Source organism: Anser brachyrhynchus (assembly GCF_964034855.1).
Source record: "Anser brachyrhynchus genome assembly, chromosome: 3".
Classification (NCBI taxonomy): Eukaryota; Metazoa; Chordata; class Aves; order Anseriformes; family Anatidae; genus Anser; species Anser brachyrhynchus.
Window position 1 is genome coordinate 28,818,449 of NC_137696.1, and position 19,886 is coordinate 28,838,334.

At 48.9% G+C, this 19,886-nt stretch overlaps 1 protein-coding gene across 1 annotated transcript; it reads left to right on the forward strand.

The window, feature by feature from the left end:
- The first annotated feature begins 2,706 nt into the window (after positions 1-2,706).
- On the forward strand, positions 2,707-11,342 carry SLC30A1 (solute carrier family 30 member 1). Its single transcript, XM_080585863.1, has 2 exons — positions 2,707-3,521; positions 6,973-11,342. Exons 1-2 carry the CDS (start codon positions 2,879-2,881, stop codon positions 7,887-7,889), a joined length of 1,560 nt encoding a protein of 519 aa, XP_080441989.1. The 5' UTR covers positions 2,707-2,878; the 3' UTR covers positions 7,890-11,342.
- The last annotated feature ends 8,544 nt before the right edge of the window (positions 11,343-19,886 follow it).

The window sequence follows — 19,886 nt, forward strand, 5'->3', positions numbered from 1 at the left end:
AAAATGTTCTCCTGTAAGCACATCATCTTACGGCTTGATTAGGTACCTTTAGCAGTCATCTTGCTATTAATCTTAAAATTCATAATGTTGCCACATGCACAGCCCTAAATTTAGGAACTATCCCTGTTCCTCTTGGATGCTGATATATGCTAAAACAATAGAAAAGCCTGGGAACGGCAGTGCAGAGCACATTGGTTAACAAGAAGGACTCTGGGGCAGAGGTAGTGATGGGAGCTCAGCTGCTGCTCTGTGTCTGACAGGACCAGCAGTGGGAGTGGGTTCCCACTGGGGACTATTAGCCCACGGCCCTATATTTGAAGTAAATGAATATAACGGTGGCTGCCGGGTCCCCTAGGACAAAGCTAGATGCCCATCCCTCTTCATCAGGGAGCAGAAGAAGGCCTGAGGAACCATTACCACTTCCAGCCTGGCAAACAGTCATGGCCTTCCAGTCTCCTGAGGTGTACGGTCCCCGTCTCATGACTTTTGGGCCCAAAGAATTCAGTATTCAGCCTGGCATAGCAGGAAGAAGAGCTATTGCTGGACAAGGGCAGGATCAAGAACGTGCTGTCCCTGAAGGGGAAGACAGTGGCAATTTGACCAGTTGTATGGTATCTTTGAAGAGATTAGGAGGTCTTATGGTGAAGAAATTTTAAAAGGATCCCAAATTGACCTAGACATTGTTTACATCCTCAGAAAGAAGCCGAGAAAGCTCTTTACACAGTTTATGTTCAATGTTGATTAAGTTTTATTAGTAAGTAGAGTATCAATATCAGTACCATCCTTATTTTGGTGAGGAGGGGACTGAGTACTTCCAGTCATCTAGAAAACCACGGAAACATCATGGGGGAACCAGCTTATGCTCAGTTGTCCTTCATTGCTACCTGAACTCCTCTGGATTAACACTGATCCCTGTGAAATGATAACCCACCCCACCTGCAGGAACTAAGAACGGTTTGAGCTGTATTAGTTTTCTTGACCCGTATATCTTAAATTTGGATAACTCTTCCTTATCAACTAATGGCTGTGGCAGTGGTGGTGGTGAGGAGAGGACACATGTTCCACTATAGTATAATGGCTGGTCAGCTGCTTGATTATGTGTAACACCCTATTAAATGATATTATGGCATATGGGAAGTCAAGTAGATGAGGAGAACATTATAGCAATCTAACTGCTGACACTCCTACAGTACCCTTAAAGTACTGGTTGTCATTAAAGCATTCCATATGGTTTCCTAAGCTGAACTAAAAACAGAGCAGACCTAGATTTTGACACACGAACAATCTCACAGAAGATACAGTTCAGGGTCATAGGGCAGTAGAGCAGAGCCTGTGGTGCCCGAACTGGGTCTGTAACGTAAAGAACACGACGCTGCGTTGTAAGTGAAGAGGAGACAGTGCACAAAGATCAGAAAGACATGGTGGACAGATGTGGACTTGCTGGGACTCTGCTGAGTCCAGCGTAAGCCGGTCCTGAACTACCGGTCTGTTAGGCCTGTTGACACTCCTCCCTTGCAGAAGTGTGACCGCCTTGTCGTGCTTTCCAACTCCAGCTGTCAGAAACCTTTGCACAGACCCTGAATCTCTATCTCTGTACAGCAACAGGCTCTGGCAGTCTTGCTCCATCTTCTTTTCAGAGCACCGTTTTGTTACTGCCTCCACACACACAGCTACGTTACACACAGCAGTGGCTACTTGTTTCCTCTCTCTTCATTTTCCACCCGTGGATACTCTGGGGCACCCTGTCTCTTGCTGCCATGTTTGCGGGCCCCCTGGAATGCTACTGGTGAAGGAAGGACTCAACTCTGCCTTTTTGTAATTACATTTTTCTAATTTTTCCAGATGTCTCAGGAGATCATTTTCCCTTGTCTTTCCTTGACTACGGCAAATCCAATAAAACGAATAGCATCTACGGAGTGATTTATTAGTGCCCAAATGCTTTTGCTACATTACAGCTTTCTCAAACTTCCTCAAGCAAAATTACCCCCTTCTTCTCAGTAAATTTGTTAACTGTGAATTGCCAGTTACATACGTTACGGGTGTTATATGTGTTATGGATGTTATATGTGTTATGGATGTTATAGGCTACAGATGTTACATGTGTTAGGTGTTATAGGTGTTATAGGTGTTATACGTCACACACGTTATGTATGTTATGTATAACATGCGCATAACACGTTATGTTACACACGCTATACGCCACGCACATGACAGGGCTGGCTGTGAGGGGGCCGCCTCGCCCCGGCACCCGTGAGGGGAGCTGGCGGGCGGGTAACGGCCGCGCGTGACGTCACGGAGCCCCCCGCCCCGCCCGCCGGCCGGGCCGTGTGGAGACGCGCACCTTTTGCACGAGTCCCGCTCGCCGCGGGGCGGGGCCGGCGGCGCGAGGGGGCCGTGGCCGAGGCGCCGCCGCCAATGGGCTCGGCCGCCGCGGGGGGGACGTCACGCGGCGCCCCGCCCTCCCCCCCCGCCTCCCTCGGGCGAGGCTGTGCGGCGGGCGGTGCCGGCAGGGCGGGGCCGGCCCGTCGCGAGGCGGCGCCGGCCAATGGCGGGCGAGGCGGGCGGCGGGGGCGGGAGGGGGCGTCGCCGGCAGCCAATGGGGAGCGGGCGGGGGGGCGTGGCCGGGCCGGCTCGGGTTCCGTGTGGAAAGAGTGAGGGGGCTCGGGTGCAAAGTTTGCTCGCCCGGCGCCGCGGCAGGGAGCGGCGGCGGGGCCGGGGCCGGGGCCGGGGCCGCGCTCGGGGCCGGGGCCGCGCTCGGGGCCGGGGCCGCGCTCGCCCTCGGGGCTCCGCCGCGCTCGGCTCGGCTCGGCTCGGCGCGGCGCGGCTCGGCTCGGCTCGGCTCGGCGTCCTCCCCTCGGGCCGGGAGCCCCCCGGCGGGATGGCGGCGGCGGCGGCGGCGTCGGGGCCGCGTCGCGGGCGGCGGTGGTGGTGGCAGAACCGGCGCGCGCGGCTGCTGTGCATGCTGGCGCTCACCTTCCTCTTCTTCGTGGTGGAGGTGGTGGTGAGCCGGGTGACGGCGTCGCTGGCCATGCTGTCCGACTCGTTCCACATGCTGTCCGACGTCATGGCCCTGGTCGTGGCGCTGGTGGCCGTGCGCTTCGCCCAGCGCACCCGCGCCACCAAGAAGAACACCTTCGGCTGGGTGCGCGCCGAGGTGATGGGCGCCCTGGTCAACGCCGTCTTCCTCACCGCCCTCTGCTTCACCATCCTGCTGGAGGCCATCGAGCGCTTCACCGAGCCCCACGAGATCCAGCAGCCGCTGGTGGTCATCGCCGTGGGGGTGGCGGGGCTCGTCGTCAACCTGCTGGGGCTCTGCCTCTTCAACCACCACGGCGTCGGGGGACACGGCCATGCCCACGGCCACGGCCACTCGCACGGCGGCGGCCGGCACCCCCGGCTCGGCGGCGGAGCCAAGCCCGAGCAGCCCCCGGGGGACGGGGAGGCCGCGCTGCACCGGGAGGAGACCAGCACCTTGGTGGAGAACTGCAGCAGCTCCAACGGGGTCGGCCAGGAGAAGCTGGGTAAGCCCCCGGAGTGCCCACGGCGCAGCCCAGGAGGGAGGCGGCGTGAGGGTGGCAGAGGTCCCTTCCCCGAGGGTGGCGGTGGGTGTCCCGGTGGCCCCCGGCACGAGCTCCGTGGGGACCACCCATCCTTCTCCTTGGGAAGGGGCAGCGAGCGGTGGCAGCACTACCCAAAGCCTTTTCTCCGGGCGCTAGGAGCACCTCGCATCGTGCTTTTGTCGTGCGGACAGGTGGGAGTGTGAAGGAGTCTTAGGGTAAAGCGGTCTCCCTTGGGAGAAGTTGGGGCTGGCCGCGAAGGCACGTGACGAGCGTTTTTTGCCTAGCGACACGAGCTGTCACACGGTGTTGCCCTGACGCCTTCCGAACTGGCCGCGCCTCAGCCCGAGCGCAGCTCAGCACCGTGGTCCTGACAGCCAGACCTCTCCGCTGGGTCGCTTGTGAGCTGCCCGAGGGGCTTTCTCCCTCTGGACGCAGCACACCGAAGTACGTTCTGTTGCTGTGGTGTTGTACTTCTTCGTGACGTGCGTATTAGAAGGAGAAATTCTTGGAAATTGCCAATCAGAGCTGGGGAAGTGGTGCGATAGTTGCTGAATGCAGAGCAGGTTTCAGAGCACGCACGTGGTTTCTTTGAGTTAGTTTCCTTCAGCTTTCCGTAGCAGGCAGCTTCCCACTGTCTTGTATGCAGAGCGAAAAATTAAAGCTTCCCTTCCCAATGCTGATTAAACTGTCTCTTTTTGTGGGAGGGAATTCCTTGGGTGGTTGTTTTTAACGGATCCAGAAGCCTGGGTGCTTTATTTGGAAGTCACTTGGTCTAAGCCAAGTCCTGTGTGCTCGCAGCACGGAGAGGGTGTGTTTGCCACTTCTCAGCCTCGGTCGTGTGGCATCCCTGTGACAGGGAGGAAAGGGTTTCAGTCTTCAGACCCGCGTCTCTCCTTTATTTCCAGGGCAGCATCAGGACACCACTGGTTTAGCTTATACTGCACTTTCTTCCTTGGAGTGAACTTTGCTACAGTTTCGGTATTTCAGATGTTCCAGTCCAAATGTGAGAAACTTGCAGTTTCTCTATTTATTTCTCTTTATCTTCTTTTTTTTTTTTCCTCTAGCGTTCTGCTGGTTTAGAAAAGATAGGTTTTGCAAGAGGATAGGAAAGTTCCCCTGAATATATTACACTATTTTCTTGACCACATAATAAGCTCTTAATGTTGTGTTAGTCCCAACAAAGGTATCTTAATAATTAGTTTCAAACAATGTAAAATTCATTTAGCCGCTGATCTAATTGATATCTTCTTGGCTTGTTGAAGGATAAATTGTGCTTTTAGCTACATTCTTGTCTGGTTGAAGGCTAAGAGGTTGACTTGTAGCATGGATTAAAATACCTCCTGTTTGGGGGTAGCTTGTCTGGAACATCCCGTGGATGTCCTGGCAACAAAGGATAATTTGTTGTGGGTACTTAGGAAGTAATGGGGCGTAATTTTGGTCACAGTGAAACTTTTAAGTAAGTTTATGTTTGCTTCTCTGCCATGTCATGATTATGTAATGGCTGGAGTTATTCACCGCTGCCCGGTGGACGAGTTAGAGGTGAAGGTGCTGGGAGGCTTGGAAGAAGCAGTGGGATGCGCGCGTGAGGAGAGGGGAGGCGACGGAGCGGGGTGCTGTGCCTCTGCTGGAACCGGGGCTGGGTAGAGCCTCTTCTCCTGGGGCTGACGTGGAAACCTAGCGATAGCCTTAGGGGCTGGGCTTGCACAGTATTACAGAGAGATTTAAATGAATCAAAATTCAGATTGGCACATTTAGCCATTTACCCTTAAAAAGACTGGCGCTTTCTGGAGCCACGCTTCCCGTTTTCTGCCCCTTGTAGATGAGGCTGCTGACTCTCCAGATCTCCTCGGTTCGCAGCGCTTCCAGGAAAGGTCCTCTTTCCTTGCTCTCATTGTGGACCCTGAGGTCTGAACTCTGTAACCTGAGCTGTTTTCCTCTAATTTATTAATTTCTCTGGAAAATTACTGGCCCCGGTGACATTTCCATACTTCATAACTCCTAGAGGTTGTGTGGAAAACATAGCTGGAGCCTGAGGACGACTTGTGGTGCCCAACATAACAAGCCTGGGGCTCGGGACTGCCCTGCTCAGCTGCCTTTGTACGAGCCTACCTCTTCTCTGGGGAGGAGAGAACCTGCAGACACTTTTATGATGGTAGAATTACAGTCATGAGAGCAGAGTGGCAAAAGCCGGAGGTCATACTAACATGTTAATGTTTACAAAGCTCTGAACTGAATGACCATGGAAGCACTAAGCGCTCCTTGTTTTACTTGGTCAGGCCCGTGGCCAATGCTCATTACATTTCTTTAACACGGGAAGTTTGCTGTCCAAAGATCTTCTAAAGAAACACAAGAGGTTCAACTTGTAAACTAATTTCAATTGTGAAGTTTGGAAAATGTATTTTTTTTTTTTTTCAAAAATTTCATGCTACCCCTTTATAATGGGGTGTACCTTTGCTCTTATATAGCTAGTTAGGTGTGGTGCAGTGGTAATATCACAGCCAGTTTTGACAAAGGAGGGCACTAAAATGTTCATTTACTAATTGTGTGGTTTGTGACGCATGGCTTTGGGCATCAGCAGCTATATGCCACTCAACAGCTATACGTTGCTTGAAAAAAAGTACTAAAAATATGTTTTCAGGTACACTAGAATACAAATAACGCTAGTTTGTAGCCTCTGAGAGTGTAAGTGATGACTTATGCTGTCCTGTAGTTAATGCTGCTGCTAAATTCTGCCTTTTAGACCTAAAAGCTCAGCTCGTTGTATCTCACAGTTCGGCTGGCTGCATGCGCCATCTCAGAAAAGCTCCCTCTTCCTTGACTTCAGAAGTCTTTTGGAAATGAACTACTCAACCTGAGAAGAGAAGAAGTGACTATAAAGTAGTATCCATGCTGCTTTTGAGCTTCCGGCCTCATAAAATGTGATATAAAATAGAAATGCACTCCTATGGTTCAAGAGAGATTTTAGTAATGTAATTCTCAGCCGGTATTCTCCTGGCTTTTTGGAAGAGGAAGCAAGTATCAGTTAGTTAGCTACCTAACCTGCTTGTATGCATATGCTCTGCAAGTCTGTGTTTTGTTTAAGAAATGAACAGCGATGATTAAACAACTGGAAAATGTGAAAACAGCCTTTTGGTAAAACAAATTAAAGTGCATTCATCTTCATACTTGGCCAGTTGACATCTTTAAACGCCGTGTACGAACGATTACCTTTCAGGCTGTGTAGATCGCTTATTGGAACAACTGAACGTTTCTCAGCCAGAGGAAACGTTGCTGAATGTTATGGGTCGAGATGCTTGTTTTTCGGTTTTGTACGGAACGTGGCAAGCTTCACATTGGTTCTTATTTTATACAGAATTGTGGTAACGTGTGGTGTGAGATCATGTGCCTAATCGTTGCACTGCTTTCTTGTCAGGTGATATGAAAGACGACACGACTGACCTACAAGTGAATGGGAATGCTGGCCATTATCCTCTGGACGTAGAGGAGGTTGAAGAAGACTCTAGCGCGCAGCTTAACATGCGTGGAGTATTTCTGCATGTTTTTGGAGATGCCTTAGGTTCGGTAATTGTGGTAGTGAATGCCTTGCTCTTCTATGGCTTGTGGAATCCGTGCCCCAAAGATGGGCCCTGCATTAATCCATGCGTCAATAACCACTGCATGGAGAATGCTACTTTAGCCCCAACACTTGGCAGAGCCAACACGTCTGAGCAAGAGAGCGTTACGGTGGCAGGTCCATGCTGGTTGCTATACTTAGATCCTGTCCTTTGTTTGATTATGGTTTGTATACTCCTTTACACAACCTACCCGTTACTTAGGGAGTCGGCCCTTATACTTCTGCAGACTGTTCCCAAGCAAATAGATGTTCATTCTTTGAACTCAAAGTTACGCACCCTCGAAGGAGTCGAAGCAGTCCACGAATTACACATTTGGCAGCTAGCGGGGAGTCGGATCATTGGCACTGCTCACATCAAGTGTCCCGACCCTTCCACGTACATGATGGTGGCAAAGCGCATAAAGGAGATCTTTCACGACGAAGGGATTCATGCGACTACCATTCAGCCTGAGTTTGCCAGCGTTGGCTCTGAATCAGGGAGAGGGAAATGCGAGTTTCCTTGCAGAACTCAGTGTGCTTTGAAGCAGTGCTGTGGAACAGTGGAAGATAGTACTGGAAAGAAGACAGAAAAATCTTCTTCGCTTAGTATTTCTTGCTCAGAGGTTGTCATTGAATTTCCGCATAACAAAACCAGAAGGACTAAATCGGAGAGCGTTCCTTCGGTTAAGCTAGAGGCAAACACCGATCAAAATGAGCAGTTTGAATCGTCGTTGTAACTCCGGGGGTGGTGCTGCCTGAGTTGTGGTGACTTTGACAACAGCTGCATTGCAGGAGGAAGAGACAGATGTTGGAGATGCAATTTTGCCAAGTAGTGTAATTGCTGAAGTCCTTGTTCTTGTCGTATTGCTAAACCTAGAATGCTTGTTTCAAAGAACATAATGTCACTGTCATGATACAATATTTGTGTTGACTTTGTACTGAGACAGACAGAAAGTGCACCGATGCTGTAACAACTTCAGAAAACCAGTTCCAACATTTCAGCCGAGACACTTTTTGTTGTTCTTCAAACTACTTTTTTCTTTCCAGTGAAAAGGCATCTGAGGGATAAGCATATAGGAACTCGATTGTATTGCAGATTTCTTGGACCTGCTCTTTCCTTTAATATTTGATTTGTAGATATTTTAATATATTGTTTATTTAGAAGCCCTAAGGAAACCAAAGTTGATAGAACGTTTTTAAAGATATAACTACTTAAAACTGGAAACCACTTTGTCAGTTTCACATATTTTTCTTAAACCTATATAATAAAAAATGTGAAGGTTTTTCTAATGAATTTATCGTATAGCATATTTTAAAGGAAGCATCATATGATCATTAGAAGCTGTCCCCGCTTTTTCTGGTAAGGTAGCGAGGTAAAGAAAATAACTGCCTGTGAAAATATCAGATGTGAAAGGGTTTTTATTGAAATGGAAGTTCAAGCTACTGTATACTGCTCTGTGATCAAGACGTGAGACTGGCAGATAAAGTAACGCATACTTTAATATTTTATGTATTTTCTGGTGTTTTTCATTATTTCCGCATTGTGTCTCATCATAGAAGTCTTCGACTTTAAAGAATATTTGGCTCAGTGCTAGGAATGAAGAGCTGGAGCTTCAACTGTAACTGATGCTCTGTTGGTAATAAAGAATCCCTTGGTTCTGTCAGCTCTATCGGGGGGAAAGTTTGTCGAGCACTGACAGCGTAACTCATGTTTTTCGAAAGCATGGACGGTAGCCTCCGTGCGAAGTGACTCGGTGATGCATTTTGCTTGTCGCTGAGTGTCTGTGAGCACTTGCAGTGACTGCAGTCCTGGTCTCCGCCGCACCCTCGGGAGCGCCCCACTGACTTCTGCTGAAGTGTTTGGGGGAGTAGGATTTCACTCACTGTATTGTACATTTTGAGACGTGTATCACGAATTTTCACTTACAGGTGTCTGATTCTATGGTTTAAGATGTTAAATCAGTTAACTGACAACTGGCTCTAAAGAAGCTGTTACAGTGTGCTGCCAACTTACACCTTAACAGAAGAGAAGCTGATCCGCGGACTCTGTGAGTTTGGCAGAGACTAGATGAGAGTCGAAGATGAAAGGAACCTGGTCTAAAACCCTGACCCTTCTGATCCACCTGGAAGTTGTGTATGGGAAATAATGTCTTGTGATGAATCAACTGCTCCTGTGCTCCAAACTGGAAAGCAGCTCACTTCTTCCACTGTTTGCTGTATGACTCTGGACGTGTCAGATAAACACTCTGCCTCAGTTTCCCTGTCTTAAAACGGGGATAATACCTACCTCACAGGGGTGTTGTGAGGCTTAACTCTTGTGTGAGGAACACTGAGATCTGTTACTGGAGGGCGCTGGAAGGAGTACGAGATACTAAATTACATTGTGTTTACTCCTGCAAATGCATTGCAATACCTTGGCACAACAGAGGGAACTGAGGATAGTCTTGGCCTTACAAAATTCTTTGATGCTGTGGTTTTCAGGTTTTCAACAGTATTTAAATGTAGATTTTTTAAAAGAATGTTTTGCTAGTGAAGGGAATGTAGCTTCACCTCCAGATACAGAACACCTTGCTAGTTTGCATTTCTACTACGCATCTTGTATGATAATTGCTCACACGTAGTTCAGAATAGCCTGCTGCTCATCGGACCCGGGTTGGCCCGGGTTGTGTCAGTAGTCTTACCTAACTTCTCAGCAGAGCATTGCAGTCAACTCTCGATTATCCATGGGTGGATTACCAGTGTTGTGCGTTAACCGTGCGGGCTGCCCGGCCTCGCTCCGTGCCCTATGCCGACGCGTTGGCCAAGCACCGCGTGCCAAGGGGGAGGAATAGCGGGGCTGAGCCCTGCGGGGCTCGGCCCCAGCGGGCTCTCGGGGGCTTTGTTAGCTCGGTGCTGGTGCTGTTGAGGTGCCCCCCACCTCTCACTGGAGAGGTGCATCCGCAGGGCGTGCGACTGCGTCCCCTCGGCTCAGCGCTGTGCCCCGCCAGCATCAGCGTTGCGGAGCCGCTTCCGTGGTCACGCTCGTTGTACAGTCTCCTGAACTAACTTAAATGTGTTAATATGCTATTTATATGTGGGTTTGTTTTGTCTGAATTACCTTAACTCTTTTCTCCTGTTACCTGTATATGATCTAGAGTTGACTGTTAACTGAGATCTTGTATGAGACTACATTTGCAAAATATGCTACCACTGCTAGTATACTACAAAGTATTATCCAAGTAAATTTTGAAATGAACAAAGTACTATTTTTTTTTTTTTGAAATGTGTCCTTGCTTTTTATGGTAAACTTTCACTAATTATTTTGCTTGCTAGTTTAAAATTGGTCTCATTAGTATGAATCTTTGAGGTCCTGCTGTATATCACTAATGCGCCATATAAATACTACTGCTCTTTAGTTTATTTAAAAAAAAAAATTACCAAAAATCCCCATTGTAGCACTGACAAGCCTGACTTACTTCTCTCCTGTTGCTTTTACAAAAAGAGAGCAACCCTTAAGTCGTGGCAGTTGCCACCATTGGCTGACAGTCTCTGTAAATGCGTCTGCATAGATGGAATTGTGCTCACGAATTCCACTGTAACTATTTAATCTTTTTTGTGCCAGAAGTCATATTTTTCTATTACTGTGTCCATTGCAGGCAATGGCTAGCTTAAAAGACAAGAAGCTCTCCCCCGCATTATTTTTATTATCGGGACAGGATACGAATGTGATGATGGTGGTGGTGATGGTGATGATGCCGATGAGGGGGGCAGGAGGGGGAGCCGTGCGGCCTCTTTGTCCTGCGGCGTGTTGCGAGCGCAGCACCAGCTGGTGTTAACGGGGCCCTCCAGCCTCCTCAGCCCTCAATGGTCAATGCACCGAAGGCAAATAGTCAGGTCAGGTGGCTGTGCAGCAGCAGCAACGCAATGTTGGGGTTCGTCCTGGCTGTATTTGACCCAGCCTCAGCCTCCTACCTTGCAGTACAGCTTGATTTTTTAACCTGACCTGTGTGTGGTTACACAGACCGGATTTATCCCGAAGATCGTGGTTCCAGCGTACCGGGAGCGTTCAAAACCACTGCGCAATCTGTCTTTTTTTTTCCACAAAGCATGAAACTAGTGAATCTCATGTAAGTGAACACTGCAGCGGTGGGGAGCTGATTGTATTGTGTATCACATTCCTGAATTTTTAAAATAAAAAGAAATGGAACGCTGATTTTAAGGAAAAATCAGTTTGTATTTCGGTGTCTAGATCGTTTATGCTTCTGATTAAATGTGTCGGAGATGTGCCAAACATCACCGGGTGAAATATTTTGTGTTTAGTTCATGTCTCATCCGGAAACCTGCTGCCTGTGGGGCAGAACTAATTTGGGCACTGACTGTGCTCGTCACAGTTCTGTGAAACTTACTCTTTTCAGCAGAGTAACTCGCTTCTGTGGAGCTCCTTATAATTTTAGGCTCGACGGCGTGCAGCATCCACTCTAGACTTTTGGTAATATCTTTTATTGCTGCCTCATGGTATTCAGCACGGGTGCACACGTAGTTATGTAAAAGGCAAGACTAGCTCCAACTTGTGACTCCCCAAAAGTCATGGCAAGGGCTCAGTCCTGCAAATTTCTGCTTTCATGAATCGTTTCATCGGGCTGACGAGTAGTTACTTGCATGCAAGGAATTACTCGCAGGAATGAGTCCAAAGCTCCTCTGCCAGTACAGCCCGTCTTTTGAAGAACGACTGGAAGTACCTGGATTTTATGGTTATTTTACAATCAACAGCATTTTGGTGTTTCTGAAAGTGCTGAACTCACTTCGTTTTGACTTCCAGGGTTGTACCAGGGCTTATTCCTTTCACCCACTCTCCCAAAAGAAAGAAAAAACCCACCGAGTGTCCCAAGGCTAGTTAACAAGTTGAGCTAAACTGATGCTGCTTTGTGCTTCTGCAATCCGGCCGTCTGGGTTTATTAAACGCCGACTGGTGGGGTTGGGGAGGAGGGATAAAGATTCTTGCCATTCTCCTTCCCCTGCCCCCTCTTGGGCTGCACCTTCTAATCTCTTCAGCTATGGAGAGCCCGGGGGACCGAGGGGGCGAGCCGTGCAGCTAGATGTTCCGAGTTCCACGCGGATGGCATGGGGAGCACTGCCAACTATTTTTAAAGGCAGATAAATATGCTCAGACTATTTTAGTTTCATAGCAAGGCGTCAGTTACTCCCTTTTCAGATATGTGTTTTAGTTGTTCGGCTCTGTATTAATTTTGGCTTTTTCCTTGCTGGACGGAAAGAGGCGGATGCTCCGTTTGCCTGAGCTAAAGCCAGTCTTGACAATTTTCCAAATCAAATGCGGCTCTGCTGATAACAGGAGGTCTGATTCCCTGTGACCTTTGCTCTGTGCAGTTAACTGCCTTTGAGGTACAGCACCATGTTTTAGCAGGCTCACGTTTAGATTTTTTCGCATTCGCTACGTTATCTCAATGGTTTAACAGCAAAACCACAACACTGAAAAATACATTTCATCCATGTCTCCCAAAAGCACGTGGGATTAATTTCGCTTTTTTTTTTTTTTCATGTCCTGGATCTTGTTTCTGAACAATGCTGAAATATAATTGGCGTAGCCGTATTTCATTGCTGAAATTACATTTTGGCTTCCTTTTAAATAAATGCTAATGTTCTAACTTTATGAAGTACTGGAAGTCCTGAGAAAATAAATGGAGCTCTTGAATGGCAAGTACTATTAGTTGGGATTTCTTTCTTAGCTCAGTCCCTAGGAAGAAATTTGACAAGTCACAGTGCACTTTCATGGTCACCCGAAATCTCAGAAACAAGTACAAGGAGCACGAGTAGAAGAGGAATTAAAAAATTGGATGTCAGATGGTGCCCTCCAACTGTCTGGATTCCAGGTGCAATTAAATGAATAATTGCTGAGTTCTGATACGTGAAGAGTTAATTGCAATTATGCAAAATGCACTTTTTTCCTAAGAAGAATAGCCTTTGAAAGGAATGAAAAAATCGTCCTGTCCTGTTGGTTGGTAGTTGTTAATTACCTAACACACAGGTCAATAAAGCGGCTTTGCTAACAAGTGCTTGTCCTGCTTTATTTGATTTCAAAATCTTTGGGACATAGCTGCCCAAGGACAGAAGATGCTTTGGTGTTTTTCGGCTTCATTTGCTTCAGTTTGGAAACACTGCAGCTTGATCACATTTGTTGGGAGAAAAGTACCGACTGCAGAAAAATGCAGCTGCCAGTAATACTACTGAGGGGGGCAGGACCGTTGTATCTGCCGTGAGCTGCTCGAGAGCTTGGTGCAACTTCAGCAACTCTCTCCTCTCCTCTCCTCTCCTCTCCTCTCCTCTCCTCTCCTCTCCTCTCCTCTCCTCTCCTCTCCTCTCCTCTCCTCTCCTCTCCTCTCCTCTCCTCTCCTCTCCTCTCCTCTCCTCTCCTCTCCTCTCCTCTCCTCTCCTCTCCTCTCCTCTCCTCTCCTCTCCTCTCCTCTCCTCTCCTCTCCTCTCCTCTCCTCTCCTCTCCTCTCCTCTCCTCTCCTCTCCTCTCCTCTCCTCTCCTCTCCTCTCCTCTCCTCTCCTCTCCTCTCCTCTCCTCTCCTCTCCTCTCCTCTCCTCTCCTCTCCTCTCCTCTCCTCTCCTCTCCTCTCCTCTCCTCTCCTCTCCTCTCCTCTCCTCTCCTCTCCTCTCCTCTCCTCTCCTCTCCTCTCCTCTCCTCTCCTCTCCTCTCCTCTCCTCTCCTCTCCTCTCCTCTCCTCTCCTCTCCTCTCCTCTCCTCTCCTCTCCTCTCCTCTCCTCTCCTCTCCTCTCCTCTCCTCTCCTCTCCTCTCCTCTCCTCTCCTCTCCTCTCCTCTCCTCTCCTCTCCTCTCCTCTCCTCTCCTCTCCTCTCCTCTCCTCTCCTCTCCTCTCCTCTCCTCTCCTCTCCTCTCCTCTCCTCTCCTCTCCTCTCCTCTCCTCTCCTCTCCTCTCCTCTCCTCTCCTCTCCTCTCCTCTCCTCTCCTCTCCTCTCCTCTCCTCTCCTCTCCTCTCCTCTCCTCTCCTCTCGTGTTTCCCTGTTACTCGTCACGCACCAGCAAGGTGTGTTTGCTCGTACTGTAAGCATTGCACATGAGTATGAATTTTGCCATTTTCCACAGCTATTTCTACCTCGCCATGAGATGCGATTTAGCCTTAATACGAACATCCCCTGTAAGACATGCTAATGAGGGGATTTTTAATTAATAGGATGGGAAGGGAAGCCTCAGGCCTATAGCTTACGTTTGCCTTTACCCGTGCCGCTCCTAGACCGTAACCTGCTCCCCTGGATGGTTTCATGGCCACCTCGGGGACCAGACGCAGCTCCCAGAACATCTCCCCCTTGCTGCTTTCCCACCCGAGGAGCTGATGCCCCAGGGGACCGTGTGTGGCTGTGGTTTATTCCCCCCTCACCTCAAGGCAGCCCCGTTTCTGGTCGCCGCGCTGTAGGCCCCCCACGGCTTTCCTCACGCCAGCCCGCGCAGCTAAGAATAGCCGCGGTGATGCTGTGGAACAGGACGTGCAACCTGCTGGGTTTCCTGCGTTTGTACTTGTGTTGCTGGCCCGTGCGGCTCCCTCTGCCCTGCTGGAGCCGCTGGGTGAATTCGTTAGGGCCTGGATTTGGCTCTGCTCGTTTGTTTGATGGCCGTGTCGCCCTCCCAGCGGAGGGTGCAGCGTAGCAGTGGCGCATACCGCGAGTGCCGCCCGGGAAGCCTGAGCAGGCCATGAGGTCTTCGGCGCTTACCTGACCCCGCAGCTCGTGCCCTGGGGACGGTGCTCCCGAAGAGAAGTGCTGCACGTGTCGCTAGAGCCTCGAGATTTTGGCGTTAGCCAGCATCGACTAGAGGCACAGCATCTGTGTCCCGGGACGTTCCAGGACTCCTCCCCAGCCCGCTGCAGATGAGCCTGTTTTCCCTTGAGAAAGGGATTACGGGAATTAACAAAATTGGGGTGATAATTTCTGCTTGTATTTTTGTGGCCACGTGGGAAGGTTCTGACCCAAATGAATGGGATTGCTTCCTGCTGAGCACAGGGTCTGGGTTAAAACACCAGGTAAAATCCAGGCTCCAGCAGTTCCTGTTCTAAATACTCATCGTAGGGGGCGGGTCTTGCACTTTTATGCCATGGGAGGGAATTTGCTCTTCTTCTCACACTGTTAAAAAAAATAAAGGACTGTGTTTAATTATCACGAGCGCTATTAGCCAGCCTCAGTAGCCGTGGGTTTGGTTTCCCTGAAAATCTCCCCGCACACGGTAAGCGCACAGCAGAGACTTAGACGAGTTAGCTGGCAAGCTATCACGAAAAAGGAGGTGTTTGGTCCATATGCTGCAGCCCGGGGGTGGAGCGACACCCGGCACCACAACGTCCCAGTTTTCTTTTCCCAAGCACCAGGAAAGCGGCAGAAGCAAATATTGAGGCAAACTCCGTGGGCAGAGCCCCTGCGTGGGGACCGCTTACGTCGGGCTGGCTGCGGGGCGGTGCTGGTGGTGCCCCGAAGGCAGACACATTGCTGGAAACCTCGACGGTATTTGCTGAAGACTCGCGGGTTTGGATTTTCCTTGATGTATTTGGAGGGGTTTAGCTGTGCCACTTAAACACCTGACTAATGATGCACAAGGGTAGCCAGAGGGCTTTAGACCACGGTCAGCAGCTCGAGCTGAAAACGTCCCATTGAACCCAGAGCTGAATGCCGTTGTCCTTGTGCGACCTTTCCAAAATTGTCTGTGGATGCCAGGTAATGTCAAAATAACGTCCATCTGCTGGAAGCTGTGGGGATAACGAAGCCCAGGGCCCGTGCAGCGGCTGCTGCCAGCATGCTGCCAGCTGCTCTGCTTGCAGGAGCGCAGTGAGACCCCCATCTCTGGTGCTCCTGATGGCCAGCTTCTGCTGGGATGGTGTTACCATAACCAGCATCACCCAGAACGAGAAGGGGAGAGGGACTGGAGGTTTGAGCCTTTTTTTTTAGCGGAATGGAGGCAGAACGCTTCACTGGGGTGGTGACTGCGGTTAGGGGGAGCAAAGGAAATTGTGGCATCAGTGGAGAAAAATGAGCAACTCCGTGTGTGTGGATTTTCCTTTTGGACCAGCTATCTTTTTTGTTTGTTTGTTTTGTTTTTGTTTTTCCCTGCAGCTGTTTTGGTGAAGAAGCGATGTTCTCTGCTCTTCCCCTCCAGCTCTGCAGTGCCCACGGCTTCTCTCTGTGAGACCTACAGGTGGTGTCTGCGGAAATCAAAGATCGTGGCCAGTAGGGGAAAAATCCTTAAACTGATCACAGGTGAAACCAAGACCTTCAGCTTTGCAGGACTGAGAAGGCAGCCAGCATGGCCTCAGCTGCTGCATCAGGAAAGGATAGCGCGGTGCACCAACCTCAGCACCCTGCTCTACAAATGGTGCAGAAAATCAGGTAGCAGAAGTCTGGTGTCACACCTCGCTGTGTGGGAAGGAGCCTCCGTGGAGAGATGGCAGCCTGGCAAAAGCGATGTCTTCGTGCTGAGGTCTTCTTGCTGGCAACACTTAAAATCCTGACGAAGCAGTATTTCTCCACATAACTTAAGGTAAAGTAAAATGCAGAGACTCCTTATGCAATGTGAAGTTCCCCTTTCGAAAGAGTGGTTTGGAGAGAGAAGCCCATTGGTCGGGGCTAGGACAAAAATTGCTTACACAAGATAAACGAGGGTGGACTGCTGCCATCTTTCCCTTCCCCTTTATCTCTAAACCTTAACCTTAAATTACAAATCTGAGGTTTACTCAGTGCAGTGCATCTGCAACTCCAAAACCAGCTAAATTTTAATAGATCTTACTACAACAATGATGAAGGCTTGTAAGGTTCTCTAGCTGACAGAAATGCTTCCAAGCTTTTAAAGTTCAAATGCAAATATTTTATATATTACTAAGAATGTTTTCAAATTAAATAATTATTTCTCCTGATACAGCGTTTCATAATCAACCAGAAAATGATTCACAAATTCTGTATCCTTGTTTCTAATCCAAGTAGTTCACAAAACACAGAAATAAACTTCGTTTTCAAAAACCTGTCCAACTTTTGTGAGCACAGTATTTCTTTAAACGTCAGCTGTAAAGAAAGTAGGTTTGGGTCATAACACCTGAGGCAACTCCACAACCTCGGTAGGAGGTCACTCGCCACTAACAAGCGCTTCAGCAGCGTGCAGAGCTCCGAGTGGCTGCGGAGCATGTCGTGAGACCGGGGACCAGAGCAACAAAACAGGCTTGGAAAACGTTTTCCTTAGTTTTACAAAGAAGAAACCACTGCAGAATTATGAAGGTAACTGCTCAGCTGATCCTAAGTGGCATTTTTGCTTCTGTTATACATCCTGCAAAAGTAACCTGCCATGGTGCTGACTGTGTGCTGATCGCTTTATTCCAGAAATACCAGGTCAGTCCCATCGATGGTTTGTCCAGGTGGTGAAAATGTGGTAGAGAGGAGTGGAGAGCATGATAGATGCATTTCTGGAGCACAGGCATTTTTTTTTTCCCATGAAAGTGTGCTTGGGGTTTTACCCAGATCTGATCATCCTGGGTTTTGAACACCTTAGTGCTGACGGATTGGTTCCGAAGGAGAACGCCCTACCCAAAGTGGCACTTCGCTAGCTAAGTGATATACTTTCTATTAACCAAACCTACACATGCAAGCAGAAAGACAGAAAACGCTGTGCCCTGCAATAAGAGAATTATACAGCTTCCTTCTTTAGCAGGAGCCAGGCCGAGATGCAGAGGGAGAGTTTACATGTTTGCTGTTTAGTTGTTTTCCTTTCCCGCTTTACATGACTTCTCATTAGACAGCTGGAAACGAGCTTCCATTAACTTTTGATTACTATGAATCCAAAGAGCAGTCCTGGAAAAAACCCGGGGTCCGAGAACACAGCAGGGCAATGGGAAACTTAATAAATACCCCGTTGTTACAACATCTGTCATTTTAGCATTAACAAGCTCATGCCTTTAGCTGCTGTATGATGGCAGCTACGCGCTGCAGATTAAGGGAGAGGCTGCTGGACCTTTCAAGCAAAAGCCTTCCACGTGGCAGGATGCTTTAACCTCTTCTATCCTGCAGCTCTTTCGCTAAAGCAGGCTGAAAGTGATACCGAGAGGCTCTTGTGTGGGTCAGCGAGGAGGGCTACAGAAGTGGTCTTCCTCATTTTGTTGTCTGTGAGGCCCAAAAGTCAGGAAAAAATATAAATTTTATTTTATTTTGTTTTATTTGGCCATGCTTTGGTTAGAGAGCCACTACTGGCTATCTACTGGCTGTAGAGAGGAGATTTAAGTGACTGTCTCAAAATGAGTAAAAATCACGGGGGAAAACCTACAGATTTCCACTGTCTTTAAGGCAGTGAGCTTACACGAACCGCAAGCAGCCAGCGGTATTTTGGTTCATTTTAAAACAGGCCTATGTGAGGAGCACAGCAACTGCACGAATACTGAACCCCACACAGCATGTCCCACCACCTGTTTCTGTGATTTCTTTAGCCTGTTGACTCATATTTTTCTTTTCTGGAAGCTAAGGAAAATGTCTGCCACGCTGAAAATGCTCCTGGTTTGGTTCTGGTCTCGGACGAAGCTCGTCCAAAATGACTCGGTGGCGATAATGTTTCTGACTCTGTTATTTTTTGCTTTTGCGTGTCAGGTGGTGGAAGGAGAGCCCCCCGCCACGTGAGGTGCAAGGGAGGGCTGTGGTGTAGGTAGGCTCCTTCATATGCCTGTGTCTGCTTGCTTCGGGCAGGATGGGGACTGTCCTGGCCATGTCACTGCTTGGGAGAAAAACCCAACAACTTAAAAACAAGTAAGGCCGGGTTTTTAGGGAGACTGCATCTTCTGTGGCATGACTGGAAAGCGCAGCCGTGATCTGGGGCGTACAAAGCCCTGTCTCAGGCCGTGAATAAGCAGCCGCTTTGCTTTGCGTGCTTTCAACTTCTGCTCCCTTTAATGTCATTAAAGCAAGAGCAAGAAAGGGAATCTGCATCCTCCCCCAAATTTTGAAATTCCCAGTGCAAACATGTCGCTAGCTTGTGGTGCTTTCACTGAAGTGATGACTCTGGGGGGGGGGCTTTGTGTGTGTGTGTGTGTGGAAAATGCTTTAACTTTCAGAAATATTTCCTGAAAACCTGCCTCTGAACCACGTTTCATTTTGCATTTTTTCCCCCTTTCATCAGTGAAATTCCAAGTTCAAATTCTCTCAGCATTTTGAGAGGAACAAAACATTTTGCCCCTGGTAGCTTTTGCTAAAGACTTTCCAAGCTGTGAACAGGCAAGAAAATCAGTTCCTGGCACTGCGCTAATTAGAGCCCGTCCAAGAACGAGAGAAGTGAATCCCAACAATGCAGCTCAATGGTAGCGCTAAAATCTTGCAATTAAACTGTGCTGTAGGATTATGCATATTAGCACATGAATTACTCTTTAAATGATAAACATCGAACCAAATAATTATCTAAAGCTTCTGGGAAGGGACAAACATTAAGGCTAGGCTGGTGAAATACAACGCTTTTCTTCTGCAAAGTACAAATAAGACTACAGCTTGCTGAAAACACACCAAATTGTTCCCTGCGACTGAATGGCCAGGTTAAGCAACACTGCTTCTCTGTGCCGTACAGGTGGCACGCTATGCGCTCTTCCCTTTCAAGCCGGGCAAAAATGAGACTAACCAAGACCTTGAGGAGCGCCTACCCGCTTCCAAAGGCTGGCTGCAGAAAGCCCGGGGGGTGCTGGTTCACCTCCCTGTCCCTCCTGCAGAGGGGCTGCT